The 21,200-nt window shown below is 31.5% G+C and overlaps 1 protein-coding gene across 1 annotated transcript; it reads left to right on the top strand.

Annotated features, from left to right (window-relative positions):
- The first annotated feature begins 1,094 nt into the window (after nt 1-1,094).
- Nucleotides 1,095-16,831, top strand: LOC143052702 (sulfide:quinone oxidoreductase, mitochondrial-like). Its single transcript, XM_076225789.1, has 10 exons — nt 1,095-1,405; nt 2,091-2,261; nt 2,871-2,924; nt 4,971-5,168; nt 6,652-6,755; nt 7,838-7,943; nt 8,919-9,102; nt 9,565-9,632; nt 10,469-10,647; nt 13,409-16,831. Exons 1-10 carry the CDS (start codon nt 1,214-1,216, stop codon nt 13,491-13,493), a joined length of 1,341 nt encoding a protein of 446 aa, XP_076081904.1. The 5' UTR covers nt 1,095-1,213; the 3' UTR covers nt 13,494-16,831.
- Nucleotides 16,832-21,200: the final 4,369 nt, after the last annotated feature.

Genomic DNA, 21,200 nt, shown 5'->3' with positions numbered 1-21,200 from the left:
ATTAAACACCAAAAAAGTATATGATTAGATTGTAAACTTGTCCATGCTATTTAATGTCGGCACAAACTATGATACAGCGTATCTATTTAAGTTGACAAAATACGTCGAAATTGGTACTGCATGTCAGATGATGAATTGTTCGGTATTTTAATGACTATTAACATTATAATAACGTGAAAAATTAGTGAATTAATTAAAAATTTAATAAATTTTATTGATTTTCTTAAATTCCTCAAATAGTAGTGTGGTAAAATCCATAAAATTAATAGGAATTTTATGAAATAACTGAAAATTCTACTGGGTATTTTGTAGACACGTTAAGGTAGATCATAAGTATATATTTTTTGAGACAGAATTTTCTTATAATTTGAAAAAAATAAAGATTTAACTATGATTTTTTCCGATAATTTAATAAAAAGTATGGGTCACCGTGCTATTCTTCAAGCTATGAGTCGTTGAAAATTGCCAAAATTTGGTTAGTTTGTTCATGAAAAAACACATTAGTGTGCATAAAAAAAATCTATGAGGTGAGAAGAAGATAGGTTTAAGAAAATAAATACTTTTTTTAGAAATATGAATTACATAACACTTCTCAGGATTAAAATTCATTTGCCAGTCCTCTTCCCATTTTACTAAACTAGATAAATCTTTTTGAAGTAATTGTGCATCAGAACTATTATTTACATTTCTATACAATAAACAGTCATCTGCAAAAAGTCTTGCATTGCAAGTTACATGTTCGGGTAGGTCATTAATAAACATTTTAATTTACAAGGAAATATCAAACATTTTGATAATTTTCATACACACAATGACAAATGTAAGCCAAATATTGATGTACTAGCAAGTTCCGGGATTTATTACTCTAGGAAAAGCTGTAAGTTCCAAATATTTTTGGGAGCTGCAATTTAGACGTCCATTTCCTAGCACATGCGCACAATCATAGTTTCCACGAAACATACCCCCGCCCCCCCCCCTTTTTCTCCCCTACACGGTACTGAATTTTCGACTACTCCAATACAGACGAGCTTTTTCGAAAGCTAATAGTATTTTCCTTTGACCCTCACGGATGTTATTTTACAGCGTAAGAACGACAACTCTGTCTGAGTGCCAGCTGGCAAAGAGAAGTTTCAATATTCAAAATAATAACTAAACTACACATTTTGACACAGTTGACATTTAGTATACCACCGTCTACGGAACAAAGTGGGACATGACGAGTACTAAACTATTAGTGGGAGCCTATAGGAAAAGTGCGACAAAAAGTTTTTCGACAAGTTCTACGTCGTTAGGACGTCATTACAAACTGCTAATTGTTGGTTCCGGTAGTGGTGGATGTGCCACTGCAAGTAAATTTTCAAAGAAACTGGGTGCTGGACATGTTGGTATTATTGAACCAAAAGATGTAAGATATTAGTTATGATATTGTACAATAAAGTGGAAAAATTATCATGATTAGTAGGTGAAGGCCACCATCTTACTTGCTTTGAGCAAAATTATATTATTTGAAATAATGCGAACAAGAAAACCAATGCACTGAGTTATGATGAAAGGAACTAGATTTGCCATTGGCATTGCAAGCAATCACCGTTGTTGCCTTTTCCTGATTCAGCATTGCCACTTAGTGGCAGCCATTTCGAAAATTTCAAACAGGCAATGCATTTAAATGTATATGCATCATTGTGCATGGCTTTACATCTTTCTGTAAATTTTCAGAACATTAAGAGTATTTTGAAATTTTCCAAACTTCTGCTGTTTCCATGGCACAATTCAAAGAAGAAAACCAGTACACTGAGTTATGACAAAACAAATAAACATGATACTGTGGATTCATTATTATTCTTTGGTTACCAATTTTCGTGGATTTTGTTGATATAGGTTAACCACGAAATTAAATGTTCAACGAATGACAAATGTTCTAAAGGCTTGTATACAGACTTCGGAAAAACCACAAAATTAAATGTCAACGAATATGCAAGTTTTCCTTCATCCACGAAAATTGGTGCCCACTAAAATAAATGAATCCAAGGTAAGTATGGTAAGTGAAAAAAAAAAAAAAAATAGATAGACAGCAATTATTCTTATTTCAGGACCACTATTATCAACCTTGGTTTACACTTGTTGGAGGAGGTATCAAGAAAGTTGAAGATTCAGGGAAGAAAATGTCAGAGGTCATACCTAAGAAAGCTGATTGGCTGAAAACTACAGCTGAGGCCTTTGACCCTAAGAACTGTACTGTTACCACTGCAACTGGTGAAGAGGTAATACAAACTTTTTTATTGTAATTTCAATGAATACAAGTCATGTTAGTACTCGCAAAAAGAAGTAGATTTCTTGGACTTGTGACATATCAAAGTTTGACAATATGTATCCATGCACATTCTTTTTATTTTGAAACTGTTTATTTCCCTTTAGATGAATCTTGATTTTTATTTTGTTGCTTTGTCATTGACCATGTTCATGATGTTGACATACCCTAAAAATCTCCATTTATTTTCCAACAAAAAATATCATCTACTGCACAAGTGTTTATAAACCATATTCTATCAACACATAAAATTTGTTTAATAACCTAACTCATGGAGTGATGGAACTTACAGGAAGACCAAACAAAATGAAAATTTGTGAATCTATGATTCTTCAGTTACATGATTTAATGTACATGTATGATGTATAAATCATTTTGTAATATTAAAAGCTTTCAATTTAAGAGGATAATTGGGTATCAAGAATATTGCTAATATATGACTATACTTATGATTGGGAGATTCAGATTAGAAAATGAAGCTGGACAACCCAACAACACTATTACAAATGCATTAATTTTAACTGAGTGATGCTAATTATACATGATATATTTGTTTTTGTAGATAAAGTATGACTTTCTTGTCATGGCCTGTGGTCTTCAGCTGAACTATAATTTGGTATGTATACATTCATTAGAACATTACATACAATATACAGGGCCTCTGTAGTTACTAGCCAGATAACACTGAGGTTTTGAGTTTAAATCCCGCTCATGTGGGTGCACTACTCCAATCTTACTTGACTAGGATTGTCAGTTTTCCTATCGAATGTCTGTGGTTTTCTCCAGGCACTTCAGCTTCCTCCACCAATAAAAACTGACTACCATAAAATAGCCTAAATGCAGTGCTTAAAAGTGGCATTAAAACTCCAAAAATCAGTCAAATCATACATTATACAGCAATCTAATTAAAGTTTTGTAAATTCACAAACTATTTCAGTGTTTTTATTGATGTAAAAATATTTCAAGTAATAACCTACATTATTTCAGTGGTGCTTTGGTTCAAAAATTGTTTTCCCAATTACATTCAAAAATTGTTATTGCACTTACTTTTAGACCAGTTATCCTGCATTCTCATTCATTAATATGGGGACGAAGTCCCAGTATTACAGTAGAAAATAAAATTTAAAAAAAAAAAAAAAAAAAAAAAATCGAGAAAATTTCCCGAATTATCATTGTACTAATGAACTCAAAATCGTTCAATCTTTTTTTTGTCGCGTTTTTTAATTTCCGGATCTGCAGAACACATAACTCTACTTCCTTCTTCCGGTCTTGTTGTCGTGAGACTTTGATTAATCTAGTAAAATATAGGAACTCAAGGAACACAATACCAATATTTCATTTTTAATCATTCTTTGTCTTTGGTATGAATAAACGTTACCTGATGCATTGCGTTTCTTTGTTTACATTGAACATGACGTCATAACTTAATAACGTCACAACTTAATAACGTCACAAGTAAAATCCCAAACTCCCCGGCAGTTCCAGTTCCGATCCGCATACGGGCCCGAATACTACTCTACACTAATCATGGAGTAAAGGAAAACAGTTCCGGAACGGAAGCGATCACTGTCCGGAGTTTGGTAAAATCCCTAACAGCAGAACTAAAATCGGAAACGTTACGGTATTTCCGTTTCTTTTTTTTAACAAATATTTAAGTTACAAAAAAAATAATTTAAACAAACTTCGTCCCCATTCACAGGTAATGCCTGCCTCATATTATATGTGAAACATTAACAAAACAGGATATGCATATTTGCTGATAATATTCTAATATCATTCTGTCAATTAGGGGTAATACTTATACAACTTTTTTTTATTTATTTACCAATAATATCTGGAATGAGCAAATAATTTTAGAGACTGAGTTATTTCCCTTACTCATTTACATGTCTAAAGTGAAGGCTATATTTTCTTATTTCCATTATTTTTCTTAAATTTAATCTTATTGCTGTTGCAAATTGTTAATTTGTTTGGTTTTAACATGTTTAACATGTTTACTATTAGTCTTGTTATTTTTAAAACAAAAACTGTCTTGAACTGTATGTAACTTTTATCTATATATAACTGCTGCAGATTTGAGTATTTGATATAAAAGTTTATAATAATCAAGCAAGAAAAGTATTAATGGTGGCATGTTTTGACTCCCAAAACATTAGAAAAATTTCAGAGATTGTAAAATAAATATTTGTATATTAGAATATTTAGAAGGAACATAAGGAGTCTAAGATTGTTCAAAACTTGAAAGAGAGAACTAAGTCATTCTGACAAATTTACTTATGCAAATAAGTATTACTTACATCTTCAGGTATATAAAACAGTCATAGAAATCAGGGTTTTGCATTTACAGGACCAAATTGATCAAATTGATAAAGTTCTTCAAATTTTCTCAGGTGCCTATTACAAAATTTAAAAAAGTTAACAGGACCAAATATATTTTTACAGGACATTAGAGTCCTGTCAGTCCTGTGATAAAAACACTTTAGTTTTAGTAATGGCCCTTACTGCACCAAATCCATGCACTTTTACATGTAAATAGAGCTTTTAAATCTACTTGGACTTTCTTCATTTTGGCCTTCAGGAGTTGAGCTGTCAGATTGAAGTGCATAGTGAAAGATTGTGCATTGCTTAATTTGAATGTGTCTTTGTTTGTTTTGTTTTTCAGATCAAAGGTTTACCAGAAGGATTTGACAAGGATCCTATGCTATGTTCAAATTATGACTATGAGTATGTGCAGAAAACATGGCCAGCCATTCAAAAGTTCAAGGGAGGTAATGCTATATTCACAATGCCAAATACACCAGTTAAGTGTGCAGGAGCTCCACAGAAAATTATGTACTTAGCTGAAGAGGCCTGGCAAAAGGTAGGATTTATATCTTTGACAAGTACCTGTAATGAGCTAGAATACTGAGGCAATTATTGCATGCATTTTTGGAGATAACTGTATTGTATTTTAAGCTACAACGGCATCAATTGGTTATTTGTAGGTCACAAATTAAGTTTACTGATGACGCATTAGCGTGGCCAGTAAATGGGTATAAATTTACAAATATCAAATCACAAATTGATGCCATTGTAGCTTAGAATCCCGAGAGGGTTACTTTGTATATTTTTAATGGTATGAGTGTGCCGCAAAACAGGGTCGCCTTTTCATGCCCTGCTAGTTAGAACAGGGTCCCTTTTTCATACCCTGCTGGTGAGAACAGGTTTTATTTTAAACAAAGTACTTGTCTAGAACAGGATCACTTATTTGACTGTTTAAGAAACAGTCTAGAGTCCAGGTCTATAACAGCATCTATTTAATACGGTTTAGAACAGGGTATACATTTTCTAAAGGGTGTCTAGAACAGGGTATGTTTTTCAATGTTTTCTGGTTAGAACAGGGTATGATTTGGCAAGTGCTGTCGGCACAGTTTTACCCAAAAAGATAGTCAGTTACCCCCCCCCCCCCCCCGTCCCCCCTCAGGGCATAGAATACAATATTGGCCTTGTCCATCTGTTTGTCTGTTTGTTCCTTCAAAAAATAATGTTGTCAACCTTTTTCAGAAACTACTTAACATAAGGTCTTAATAGTAAGTCAGCACCTTCCGGTGGATGTCAGTTGTAACACATGTGCCTTTTTTTGATCTGTCGGATACATTCTTCCCTTTAACATTACTTTAAGTGACAAGTCTGGTTAGATTAGCATGTCAATGTACATGTATGTATTCTTGTATTTATTTCAGAGTGGTGTTAGAGACAAGTCCACTGTTATGTATAATACATCATTATCTGTTCTGTTTATTTAACTGTTTTTTATATCTTTTTATTTCAGAGTGGTGTTAGAGACAAGTCCACTGTTATGTATAATACATCATTATCTGTACTGTTTATTTAACTGTTTTTTATATCTTTTTATTTCAGAGTGGTGTTAGAGACAAGTCCACTGTTATGTATAATACATCATTATCTGTACTGTTTATTTAACTGTTTTTTATATCTTTTTATTTCAGAGTAGTGTTAGAGACAAGTCCACTGTTATGTATAATACATCATTATCTGTACTGTTTATTTAACTGTTTTTTATATCTTTTTATTTCAGAGTAGTGTTAGAGACAAGTCCACTGTGATGTATAATACATCATTATCTGTACTGTTTATTTAACTGTGTTTAATATCTTTTATTTCAGAGTGGTGTTAGAGACAAGTCCACAGTGATGTATAATACATCATTATCTGTACTGTTTATTTTACTGTGTTTTATATCTTTTTATTTCAGAGTGGTGTTAGAGACAAGTCCACTGTTATGTATAATACATCATTATCTGTACTGTTTATATAACTGTGTTTAATATCTTTTATTTCAGAGTGGTGTTAGAGACAAGTCCACAGTTATGTATAATACATCATTATCTGTTCTGTTTGGTGTGAAAAAGTATGCTGCTGGCCTACATAAAGTGGTGGATAGTAGGTAGGTTTCATAATACATTATAAATAAAAAATAACAAATGATAGTGACCCATGCGTGGTAAATTGCTGTACAATAGAATCCCTAAATTGGATACCTTGGGTATGCAGGATTTTTATGATAAAAACATAAAAAGTTAAATCAGTTATAACAACAACACTTTAGTGTTTCCTTAGCTGTGGAACTATAACTCTTAGGTCCTTATGATACTTTATGACGATTTGCGGACCACACATCTATCTTTATTTAAAAATATCATAAGGACCTATGAGCTGTGGTGCAGCAACTAGGGATTGCTGCAGAAATTCAACTGAACAATTGGAAAAAACTGTCAAAGGCGTTTTTTTTTTTAAATAATTGGTTAAACCTGGTTTTACATGTTTAGCCAGCTAAACCTTCCACTTATATAATAGTTATCTACCTTCTACACATTAGTGGGCCTCGATGGCCAAGTAATCTAAGAAGTTATTACTTTATTCACTAGCCAATCAACCCTGAGGTTGTGAGTACAAACCCTGCTCAATTAACCTCCATGATCATGGTCTTGTAGTGGGATGCTTTTACTAATGTGTAGATTTGATATGATTTTTGGTGTTTTAAAGCTACTTTAAAGCACCGCTTTTGGGCTTTTTCGTGGTGGCCAGTTTTTATTGGTGGAGGAAGCAGAAGTGCTTGGAGAAAACCACCAACCTTTCATAGGAAAACTGACAATCCTAGTCAATTAAGATTGGAGTGGAATGCATCCACATGAGAGGGGTTTGTACTCACGACTCGTTCATAAAAAAGAACTAGAGAGTGGTCTATGGGGGAAAAGTAAATATTTGAATAAGAAATAATATAAAATTCAAAAAGATTCCGCGAGTGTATTTTAAAAAGCTTTAATTTTCAAAATTCATAAAATATTGAGTTAAATTTGGGCTGCTGTGTATACATTTTCAATGTCTAGCCTAAGAAGAAAATAGGTATCTATCCATAATTTACCTCGGGTGTATTCTCAAAGCATTTGAAGAATGTCTTATAGAAATTAAAATGAGGTTGTAAGTCTAAGGAATATTTATTAATTTGTTAATTGTTATGTTTTACAGGGATATCAAAATCAATTATCAAAGAAATTTGATAGAAGTGAATACAGATAAAAGAGAGGCTATATTTCAGAAACTAGACAGTCCTGGAGAAACTCAAACTTATAAGGTAAGGCTATATTTCAGAAACTAGACAGTCCTGGAGAAACTCAAACCTATAAGGTAAGGCTATATATAATGAGACGATATCTGTATTGTTTTTTAAGCTCAGATGGCATCTATCATGTCTATTGGTGATTTGAGGGTTGTAAATTAAGTTTACCAGCGGAGGGTTAGCAAAGCCAGTATTGGGTATTTGCAACCATTAAATCACCAATTGATGCTTTCAGAGCTTAAAATACTATATTGTTATCTCCATTCTAGTGAAACTGACAGAAGACAAGATCAAATCATACATTTAAAATCTGTCATTACTTGTCTGGGCTAGCATGTACGTTTTCATAGCATCAATTGTGAATTGATGCCATATATGAAAATTGATGTCGTTCTCCAATGAAAATGAATATCACAAACAATGTTGCATTAGAATGATTGATTGATTTGTTTTAAACTCTATTTTCAACTATTTTGTGGTGGTAAATTTTTTGTGCAGGAAGCTGCCATGCCTGTAGAGTACCAACAACATTTGGAAGGAAAACTGACAATCTAAGTCAATTAAGATTGGGTTCAGGGTCCGGTCACATGCCATGTCCTGGACTCAAACTCACAACCTGCATGTCAACAGGCTAACGATGCAGTAGTTTAACTACATAGCCCATTACACCACCAAGACTTAAAAGGCTATTTATATTGTACTGTAGATTTATTTATCATGTTTATGTTCATTGGTAGATTAAGGAAAAATTGTATGTTCGTGGATATTTAGTTTCTTGTTGAACTCTGAATACAAGCCTAATAGAAATGTGTTGTCCCCTTGAGCAAATGATTTAGTTATACACCTGTACCCTTGAAACCAACGAAAGTTTGTATCCAATGAATGATTTTTTTTCCAACATCTTAATTTCTATCACAATTTTCTCAATATTAGAAATATGCAAACAATTCTGAACTTACAGATTAGTTGTATAATTACTTTTTATTGTAGTATGACTTTATGCACATTACACCTCCCATGTCTACACCTGACCCAGTGAGGAAGAGTTGTTTGGTAGATGAAGCTGGTTATGTAGATGTTGATCAAGGCACACTACAACATAAAAAATATCCAAACATCTTTGCCATCGGAGATTGTTTTAACGCTCCAACATCAAAGACAGCAGCAGCAGCAGGTAAAGTATTTATAAAGTCATGTGACAGTCATGTGTATCAATCTTGTAAATGACCAGGAAAACAAGATTTGAATCTAAACTATTTTTTTGTGAGACATTCATTCAATAAGGGACAACATAGGATTGACCCTCAATTGAGTTAAATTAAAGACTTGAAAATATGTATTTGCTGCTCTTTACTTAATATGCAGCATTAGGTTAAGAGTCAACACTGGTCTACCCTGATATTGTGTCAGGATTGGGGAATTCGTCTTCCTGTGGACAGTTACCTTGTTAGCTACTAAACAATCTCCAATGTATTGGTATTTTACACGGTGAGGTTCATATTCATATATTATTTATATTCTTAGTCATGTACAAGTAATATTTGCCACTGAACCTTTAACCATCTCTTGATGCATGGACTTTCAGACACACACTGGATTTGTAGAATCATTAATAATTATATCTTACTGCTTGCAGCCTCCCAGAGTGGATACTTGGAGAAAAACCTGACAGCTGTAATGAGTGGAAAACCTGCTTATGTTAAGGTATAAATATCTAGATACTGTAAATTCAGAAATTATTGCGATGTTTTTATAATTGCGAAAAAATCAAACAGGGGTATAAACGCAATGATTTAAACTTGCATTTTAATATTTTTTATGCGAATTGAACAGGGTTTTTCTCAATATCACGAAGATAAAAATCCCATTTTAATCTAAAATAATAAACTTGCAATAATAAATGCATACAATAATTTCTGAATTTACAGAAACAAAAATTGATCTAAGCAGTAGAATAAAATTTAAATAAAAAAAAAATATAAGAGTAACATTTACGAAGTATAATTAATAGTTAAAACTGCAAAAGGATCATCATGACAAGATCTACATTTACCTACACTAGATTTTTTTTAATAAAATCACAATAACAAAATCTCAAATTTTGTATGTTGTTAAAGAATTGCAATAATAAATGCAATAATTACATTGGTTGCAATGAATTACATTGATTTCTCAGTGAAATAAAAACCAATAATTTCACATGTGAAATAAACTTGGTTATTTCACTCCTCTGACGTCATACAAAAATTGGGGTTGTCTGATGATGTTGAATCAAAACAAATTGTGAATGTTTAGAAAAAGATATAGTTCATTTTATATTCTACTTTAAATTAAGAAAATTAGCCATTTGCTAATGTAATAAAATAAATAACTAATAGAAGATTTCAAATAATTGAAAAATATTTCGCTCATGTCACCGAACAACACTACGCTCATTTGTGATTTAATGCGTTGTTCAGTTTATCTTTGAAAAATTTTCTCTATTTAAATTCTCCCATTAGATATTGTATAAGTATTTACAGTGAATATTTTTATTTCAGTATGATGGCTACACTTCCTGCCCGTTGATAACTGGACGTGAAAAATGTATAATGGCCGAGTTTAATTATGATAGTTTGCCACTGGAGACCTTCCCCATTGACCAAGGGAAAGAGAGACGGTCAATGTACCATGTGAAGAAAGATATTATACCTATGATATACTGGAACATGATGTTAAAGTAAGATATTATACCTATGATATACTGGAATATGATGTTAAAGTAAGATATTATACCAATGATATACTGGAATATGATGTTAAAGTAAGATATTATACCTATGATATACTGGAATATGATGTTAAAGTAAGATATTATACCTATGATATACTGGAATATGATGTTAAAGTAAGATATTATACCAATGATATACTTGAATATGATGTTAAAGTAAGATATTATACCTATAATATACTGGAATATGATGTTAAAGTAAGACTGATGATATAGTTATTAGAAGATAACTGTATCATGTGTATTGTGTTCTAAGTTTGGCCTTTGTGAAAAATAGATTTTACTGTTGAAAATTGAGTTTACTTAGTTGTGTGTAGCAAAGCTGGGTGAATGGATATTTGAGACAGTACTTAAGCTTAAAAAACAATATAGTTATCATGGTTATTTCCATGCTAATTGTTTCTGAAGGGTTTCAATAATGACAAGAAGAAGATTTTAAGGCACAAAATGTGACATTTTTGTAAAAATATTTTAGAAATTACATACCAAAAAACAAGAATTGGAGTTCAAAATGATGGCTTCCTTTATAGTTATAGTTACAAATCTTAAGCCTCAGTCACACCTTACCGGATAGCACGAAAGGACGCCTAAAGGATGAAAATAAAAGTTGTCTGTTGACAAAACTGTTATCCGTTGGGAGTCCGTTGATGTACTGATCTAATAAAATGGAAGTGTAACAAATGCATAACAGGTACACACCAGATATGCACGTACAAGAAACGGAAATGTACCGGAGAGAACGGATGTCAAATGTACATCAAACAGACCAGTACCGCATAAAACAGACGCCTAATGGAAGTGTACCGGATAAACAGATGAACAAGATATACAGATAAATTAAAGGCTACAATAATAATACATGTAAACTGCATTAATATTCAAAATGTTTCTGTGTAACTGGTTTTGGTTTGTTCTTCAAAAGGGCAGTGTCTGGCCTGAATAAGAGCTGCTTGATTGTGAAGATGTGCCCTTAATCTAAGATCGATTATGAATAATAAGAATTCATGAACCTTAAGAAATCTGACATACCAATAATTGGCATTTCTGACGCGAAATTTTCAATTGGCATTTATCCATTTTTGATCTGTTCATCATCTGTTAAATGTCCGGTAGAAGTCCGTTTCTCATTCCCTCAACATGCGTTTTATCCGTTAAATGTCCGGTACAAGTGCGTTGGCGAATTTATCTTCCAGACCTTCAACGGATGTATAACTGACACATAATGGATACAAAACGGAAACAAAACAGACGAGTACGGTACAGAACGGACGCCTACTGGACTGTCAATGGACATTTCATCATTGGAGATCCGTTCAAAGTTTTGAACATGCTCAAAAATTTTCACTGGACAGAACAGATGTGGACGGATAAAATGTACGCTAAACGGACTTGCAAAGGATATGGACGGACGTCTAACGGACATGAACGGATTGAAAAAAAAATGATCAGTTAGTCATCCGTACGAGCTATCCATTCAGGTGTGACCGAGGCTTTAACCCTTCACCATATTTGACAACGAATATCTAATAAAAATTAAGGTTACAAACAAATTTGTTGATTGGTTAAGCTGTTGTAGGAGGGTCATAATTATTAGACTACTATACAGAATAAATGTGTTAAAATAATGAAAGAAAAGAGAAAAATAGATAAAAAATAACATAAAGAGAATATTTATTGTACTAAAAACTAACCATTAGGGAATGATGGACGAATAGAAAAAAATGGCTTGAAATTATTTTCTTGGGCCAAAACCTGGCCTTAAGGTGGTACCCAACACTTTCACTAAAATTAATTTGGCATGTTTAATTTTCATAAAATTTTGTCAAAGTATTTACTTTGAGACTTTAATAAAAATATAAAAATTTAAAAATTTTTGAACCAACAGTTTTTGTCAGAAAAAAATACACTGGTTATGTAGCATTTTGACAAACACCAATTTTGATCATTGAGAAGCATAATTTTCCTTTTACAACACAACATCATTAAAACTTTAGCTGACTTTACAGAGTTATCTCCCTGTAGTGTTAGGTACCACCTTAAGATTATAAAGTACTAAATGGGGGCCCCATTACCGGCAATGCTATTTTTAGCAATTATCTCCTTAAAAGGCGTCTTTAATAAACTAATTATGGAAAAACTGCTGTTGTCTAATTGGAGCGTGATATCTAATTGTGATTTTACCGCACTTACATATATATGGTCCCATGGCTTTTCTTGGTGAATTTTGGCGTATTTTACGATACCTTGCGATTTCGCAGTAAATTTTCCCTAATTTTGATCAACATTAAAAAAAAAAAATCCGACCCTTCATCCTATACATTTAAGAACAAATTTGTGCTTGCGTGAAACTTTATTCATAAGGCTTTCCAGGAAAAAAATACATAAATGATATAACAACCAATCACAGAGAGCCATCTATTTTTATCTCTATGTCATGTTCCCTTCATAAAATGGCTGCGCTCATGTAATTCTATTTGGTACATTGTAACCTTAATGCCCCTACTCTTTTGGACTGTCACTGAAATTAGGGTATGTTGTATAGAGGCAGAACATTTTCATTTCCAAAGAAAACCAACAAAGCCCTTACATAGTTGTTGCAAGGGTTGTGTAACCCATAACTTTATCAGTTCTGAAGATTCTATTTATTTTGCTTAGAATTTGAATGTGCAAAAAAAAAAAAAATTTTAAATCCATGTATCTTTTTCAGGGGATATTGGAACGGACCAGCTGCATACAGAAAATTGATGCATTTTGGAACAGATGGTCCAGAAAAATTAAAAGACTCATATTAAACAAAAAGTCTTTAAGAACAGTATTTCCAATTATCAACTAATCAAGGGAGATAATTTGTGCTTTTGATAATTATATAACGAATCTCAGTTTATATTACCAAATGAATATTCCATAAGTTTGTTTAAAAATTAATATATTTACATTTCTTTTGGTGAATTGGTGCATAATAATTTGTAAATGATTAGCATATCTACAAATACTTGAATGCGATTGGTTGCTAGAACTTTTGTCCTTGGTTTATTCTTTTATAGACATTGCTGAGACTACTTTCTTAACTTATGTAAAAACTATGGTATGTTGATTTCACTGTAATGTATTTGTTCATTGAAAAGAATTCTGGAGTTTCCTCCAAGAAAGTTGAGATCTATAAAAATAACGAATGCTTGATTTGCTAGCTATTAGAGGATTTAACAAACTTTTTGTGTGTGTGTTAACTGGACCCTTAACTCACAAATTTAGTTAAAGTCCTTCAGATAATTATTCAGTTTATGAGTTATATGACTCAGTTAACAACTTGATAACCTCTAGAAAAATATATGTGTAATCCTTTAAAAGAGATCTGTTACATTCATATAAATTGATACTGTCCCATTTTTTTTCAAATTATTTTTCATAAGTTTGAAAAATATGTTTTGGTTTCTTTTAAAATGAATGCTGCCATTTTTGTTTATTCTACATATTGATTTTATGACATAAGTATTAATATATTACCCTCCACTCATTAAACATTATTGAAGTTTTTGCAGAAGTGTCTCTACTAATTGTTGAGGGGTCGAAGGGCCTTTTTCATGAGATATTTAATGAGCAGGAATTAAGGAATGACTAGTTCAATCATTGGGAATATTTGATTTTAAGATTTTGATGATATCATGATGCTTGATATAACACATTATTTTAACTAGAAGTGGGAATTTAGCATTTATTTTCCTTGGGAAATGGGATGAGACCCAACCTACCACCCCTTTTTGCTGTATCAAAAATAGGCATTATAAAACTTGTAGAAACAAATCTATTATACAGTATTTTGTTTGTTAGTTGAAAATTATTATATTTGTAACTTCTATGTCATTTGGTCTCTTGTGAAGAGTTGTCTCATGTTGCAATCATACCACATCTTTTTATTTTTATGTTGTGTTGTTAGATTGCCGTCGATATTGTATCATTGATGTATTTTGTATTTTTTCATAATCATAATTTGTATTCTGTATTTTATTTAATTGTGCAATTAGGTTAGATAGCTTTATTTTTATTATATATTTGTATGCAATAGTAATTATTTAGAGTACGGTGCTGGCCTCAAAAAGAGGAAGTTCAATGACCAATCTGCTTAAAACTGTGTGCCTGTTCACTTATTAATAATACTATTGTGCCCTTGTTCCACCTCATAGTGCAGGATTGATTGATAAAACTGAGAATGGAAATAGGGAATGATTGCTTTACATTGCATTAGTGCTAAAAGGCTATTTCCCCAGTAATTTATATTAATTTTCGGAATTTTTTTCCATAATAACTTTCATTTATTTTATACTAATAAAGATAAATTGCCTGTGATGAATATTGATATTTTAATAAACGAGGTTGCTGGTTCTTTTTAAAGATGGATGACCATATTGTTTGGGCAAGTTATTTTTATTAACTTTTGCTTTTGTTTCATAATCATGCTATAACAATTCAAGGCTGTAAGAATAGAATGCCTTAGAACCTAATATAATGTAAGAATCTAGGAATGATCTGATTTTTTTTTAAAAAGATATGGAGTTATTTCCCTTACAATGTACTTTTCTGTAACAAGTTTTTCATCCAGTATACTCCTTTATACAAATACCTTTCAGCTTTTGCATATGTTTTTTTTCTAGTCTTAACTTAAGTGCCATAATGTTGAAAATTTTTATGATGAATCTTTAAACAATTGTTTTTTTTTAAAATGAAGTCTTTTAAAGGCTTAGTGCCATAGCACTTGAATTTATTTATAAAATTTCTTTAAATCATTTTTTAAAAATGAAGTCTTTTAAAGACACTACATGTGTTACTGTAGGAGCCTTAATGTATACTATGCATGTCTTTAAATATGTTTTGCTTTAAGCATGGGTTCCATATATTGTTTTTTTTATATGTGTTGCCATTAATTTGTGTTCCATATATTGTTAAGCTTTATCTTTACATGATACAAACTCTATTTATTATTCTGTGGTATTTAAAATCAGACATTTTTAAAAGACCTTTCTGACTTACAACAATCTGCTGTATTATTTTTTTTTCTGAGAATTTGTAAATTTGTATATATTTTATTTTCATTCCTGCTAGTAGCCTTATACTTAAATAATTTTAATTGTTTTAAAATCGTTGGCATAAATAAAAAAAATATCCTTTTTTAGTGGCCAAATAAATCATTGCCTTTGTATTGTTTCAATAAATTTTAAAACACTTACTATGAAATAACAAAATGGGAGATAATTATAGGTTGGTTGAATAAATATTTTCTTCTTTTAAATGTTTCAATGAATGAACACTTATTACTAAATAACAAAAGGGAAATAATTCTCGATTGGTTGAATAAATAAGTGTTTTTCTAAGTATTTTTCATTGAATTTGAACACTTATTACAGAATAATTAAAAGGTAATAATTTTAGGTTGGTCGAATTACTAACTGTTTTGAAGTATTTTTCAAATAAATTTTAACATTTATTGGAATATTTCGAAAAGCAATTTTCTAAAAATTATTAGAATATATAGTTGCATTTTTCTGATTTTTATTATATTTAAACATTTATTAAGGAACAAAATAAGGGAGATAATTTTAAATTTGTTAAACAAATAATTGGTTATGTGTCTAATTGTTTTTCTAATGATTTTAATAAGGATTACAAAATATTAACAAGGGAGATAATTTTAAATTGGTTGAATAAATATTTGCTTCTAAAGATTTTCCAATAAGTGTTTAGATTGTTTTTATTTCTTACTGAGACTAGCATAAAACATTTCACTTTATTCTCATTTGAATAAACCATATTCTGGCTATTCTACTTATTTTCTGACATGATTATTTTTTAATAACTGTTTTCTGATACTGATATAGTTAAACATTTTAAATTAAATAAAGATTAATATTTTTCTACAAATTTGATATTTTTCTAATTTTTTTTGGATTTTTATTGAAATCAATCCAACTCAAATTTTGCTACATTTTAAAATACTGCAGAAAATACCATTAGTGCAATTAAAGGTTGTTATGATTTGTAAACTTGTTTAATTTTTGTTGAGATATTTACTGGTGGAGAATATTATTTACTTCTGTGTTATTAACTGCTTGTTCAATAAAGTATAACGCTAATCCTAGTTACTGTATATATAACTTCCTGTCCTGTACACGATCTTCATCATATATATGCCAAATTACAGTGTTGACCCTAATTGCACAGTCCACTGGACATAGAAAGTGATAGTATGAGTGGGGCAACCGTGTACTATGGACACATACTTGTTCATCATCATGCAGTGTTATATTTATCAGTGGTTACCATAAACTAACATAATCACCAACTACATTGCTGATGTAGCTGATGCCAGAAACAGCATGTGTAAGTCTTATTATTTTGACTTTGTCAAGACAAGACCAAACAAAGAGTTGCAAATGGCTTGCTTAATTATCTAGTATGAAAAACAAGAGGCTCTAAAGATCTTGTGTTGCTAACCTAGGCCTATGTTCTATTTTTAGCAACGTTGTCAATGATGGTTTGCAGGCAGGGTTATTGGACACATTTATTAAATCAAATACAAGTTTAACTAGATATCATTGAGATGGGAGCCATCTCTGTGGGCCCCGCTGTGAATAATGTGCATTAAAAAATTGTATCTTTACCATAGGACATGGGTTTGTCAACTGAAATCAAAGTTTTTGACCTTTGACCTAGGAAGTTGTAAATAAATTATGACACACCCTTTGGTGTTGGTTTATATACATGTCAAGTATAAACTTTGAAATGATAACGGTTCTCAAGATATAGAGCGGACACGATCTTTACCATAGGACATGGGGTTGTCAACTGAAACCAAAGTTTTTGACCTTTAACTTTGCCCTAGGCAGTCGTTCATAAATTATGACACACCCTCTGGTGTTGGTTCATATACATGTCAAGTATAAACTTTGAAATCATAACGGTTCTCAAGATATAGAGCGGACACGATCTTCACCACAGGACACAGGGTTGTCAACTGAAACCAAAGTTTTTTTACCTTGACCTTTGACCTAGGAAGTTGTACATACATCATGACACACCCTCTGGTGGTGGTTAATAAACATGTAAAGTATAAAGTATGAAATCATAATGGTTCTCTAGATATGGAGCGGACACAAAGTTAAAGTGTTATGGACAGAAGGACGGACGGACGGACAGACTGATCACTATAGGGCGACCCGCCTTTGACCTAGGAAGTTGTACATACATCATGACACGCCCTCTGGTGGTGGTTAATAAACATGTAGAGTATAAAGTATGAAATCATAATGGTTCTCTAGATTCGGACGGACGGACGGACAGACTGATCACTATAGGGCGACACGCCTAAAGGCGGGCCCTAATTAATTTTGCTCAAGTAGTTTAAGAACAATTTTGTAAAAGTTAACAGACGACAGTATACACAAAGTTGAAAGTGATGAGAAAAGCTCACTTGGTCAACTAACAGAATAACAATAGATACAAAGCACTGGTAGTTACTGAAAGCTACATGAAATTACAAATATCAAATGAATCATGTTATCCTAGTCTGAAAAATCAATCCTTAGCAATTATAAGAGAGTGGTCTTCTTCTTATAATGAAACCATGTATTGAAGATTGATTGGTGGCCTTCAACTGTTTTATCCTCTTTGGTCAGGATGTTGTCTCTTTGACACATTCCTCATTTCCATTTTCAATTTTATCCAAGTTTGGGTCCAATACAGACATCACCCATTTATTAAACTCACAAGTCTTTTTTTTTTGTGTCTGGCCTTCAGCTCAACCTAAAAATTTAACCACCAGGCCTGTTCTGACTCCATGCCAACAAATCTTTGCTTTTACTCCTAAATATTGTGTGTAATTGGCAGAAAAGTACTAAATACAAATTTTGAAATCTTTGGTTTGAAAAAGCCAGAGATTGAACCAAAGGCCCCCCAACATTCAAGGTGAAATAACTGTGATAAACTTGCATTTTCAACAAGGAACTTAAAAAAGGTTTTTAAAAAAGAAAACCATCAACATTGCATATAGTTTACTATAAAACCTATACATTATTGGTGAATTGCTCATTATGGAAAGCCATACAGTGACCAGTATTATATCTGATGTTTGTCCTTTGGTTTTATGAATAGTTGTCTCATTGGTAATTACACATCTCCACTTTTTAAATAACACTTATCATCAATGCATTAAGATTTGGCATGCACACACAAATAATACTACTAATACAAGTACAGAGTAATGAGATGTCAGAACAACCAGATATAACTACAGTAAAACCTGTGTAATATAACACACTTGAGGACCAGAAAAAAATGTTGGATTAAGCAAGGTGTCAGAATACTCAATTTTTTTCTGCAATGATAGGCATATTTTGGGACCATGAAAATGTGTTGGTTAAATAAGGATGTTGGAATACTTATGTGTTGAATAGACAGGTTACACTGTAGTTAACATTGTTCAACCCTCCTTTTGCCTGGAACAGTAGTTAAACAAGAGAGCCTTAGATTTTCAAAAGAAGAAAAAATCCTATAAACAAGCCATTTAAAAAATTCATGCAGATGAATCACTACTTATCTATGTAGATACAGAAAGATTTGGTATGAGTGCCAATGAGACAACTCTCCATCCAAATACCAATCTATAAAAGTAAACCATTATAGGTCAAGGTACGCCCTTCAACACGGAGCCTTGGCTCACACCAAACAACAAGCTGTAAAGGGCCCCAAAATTACTATAGTTATATAGTGTCAAACCATTCAAAAAAAAAACAATGATCTATATATACATGTATGAGGGAGCTAAATCATATGAAAGAAAACAAACAAATTGCTGTATAATAATGTAATAATTTATTGTATCTTAACAATTATAATAACATGGACATAAGGTTTCAAACACCATTTAATTATTATTATTGAACATTACTCAATTACATATTTGTTTACCTACAATTATTTATAAAAAAAAAAATATGACATTAAGACTGTCTTATTTGCTACTTTTGGTGTTTACATTTTCTTTATTGATAAATGCTAAATAAAGTAATCAAATGCTACTTTATGAGGCTACAACATGGTCAAATGGGAACTTGGAGGGCAAGCTTATAACCTGAGATCTCACTTCAAAGAACATGTTGCTTTTAAATATGTCTGAAATGGAGAATTAAATCAGTTTATAATTGATAAATTTTTTAATGTGACCATGTGACTTATGAGATGTATTCTACTGGAGACCTCTTTATATACAACAATAATAAATGGGTATCAAAATATTTAAATACAATTACAGTTGAGGTAAAATATAAACTATCTCAAAAACAGCAACAGTATATAAAAAATATCTTTAAAATCAATCAGATGGACAAAAATATGCATTATGTTTCTATATTTTGGATCATGGAAGAAACATCCAAGTTGATTTCTGACCTTGCAAAATTTTGTGCATATCGTAATTTCGGAAAATAAGACATCTGTATACAAAGCAAGATATGAGGTATCAGAGTTTTAACCTTGTAAAATGTAAATTTAAAGCTTAAAAAAATAAATACATTTCTTCTATCACTGCATAAATAGCCCCCAAGGGCACAAGTCATGCGATCTGTGAGTTTATCATCATGATCACACGTGAGACTAACAAAATTACATTAAATCTTTTTAACAAATAACAATCATTTTCTTTTTAATAATAACCAACATAACTAATCAAAAACAAAATAAAAGCACAATCATGACTTTGGAACAAGTGTATTGATTGAAATAACTCATTGCGTAAAAACTTTGAAATTGTGCTGTTAAACCAAATCAAACACACAACAAATTGCATGCAATACTCAAACGTTTATTAATTAATGTTGTTTTTTATGTTGACAACCTTTGATAAAACAAATCTTTAATTTACTTCCTGATGCAGGAAAAAAATTGTGAAAAAAAAAATACATTTAATTGAGGAACCTGAGGGGGTTTTCAGATTAGCAAAAAGTGGGCAAAATCTTTAGGAATGTGGGGTTGTGAGAAAATCAGAGTATCATCATTGTTCATTGGATGCTAATTTTCATTGGTTTTGTGGGTACTAGTAAACCACAAATGTTCAACAACTTTACTATAGGGTTGGTTGCACACATTAGCAAAATCATGAAATAAATATCCATGAAACTGCAAATTTTCCTTAATCCATGAAAATTAATGGTTATAAAATCAGAGTATCTCTCTAATTTTTCAGCTCAGCCTCAGGATGACTTGTTTAAAAGAAAACCATGTAAATCTTATAAACATATATAATTCCTATTCACAATAACACATTATTCAGCTTGACAAAAATCTGGTTAGACAAGATTTATATGTATTATACATAAACTTTCAAACTAGTTCAATTTACAATTAACTGCATGGCATACCATTTGTTTAACAAGAAGAACATTTATATGGCACTCTCACAAAACAAAATGTTTTTACAATTGTGACTTTAATATAGTCCTATACAAAAAGAC

Source organism: Mytilus galloprovincialis, chromosome 11, assembly GCF_965363235.1.
Source record: "Mytilus galloprovincialis chromosome 11, xbMytGall1.hap1.1, whole genome shotgun sequence".
NCBI lineage: Eukaryota > Metazoa > Mollusca > Bivalvia > Mytilida > Mytilidae > Mytilus > Mytilus galloprovincialis.
This window is presented reverse-complemented; position numbering and strand designations above follow the sequence as displayed.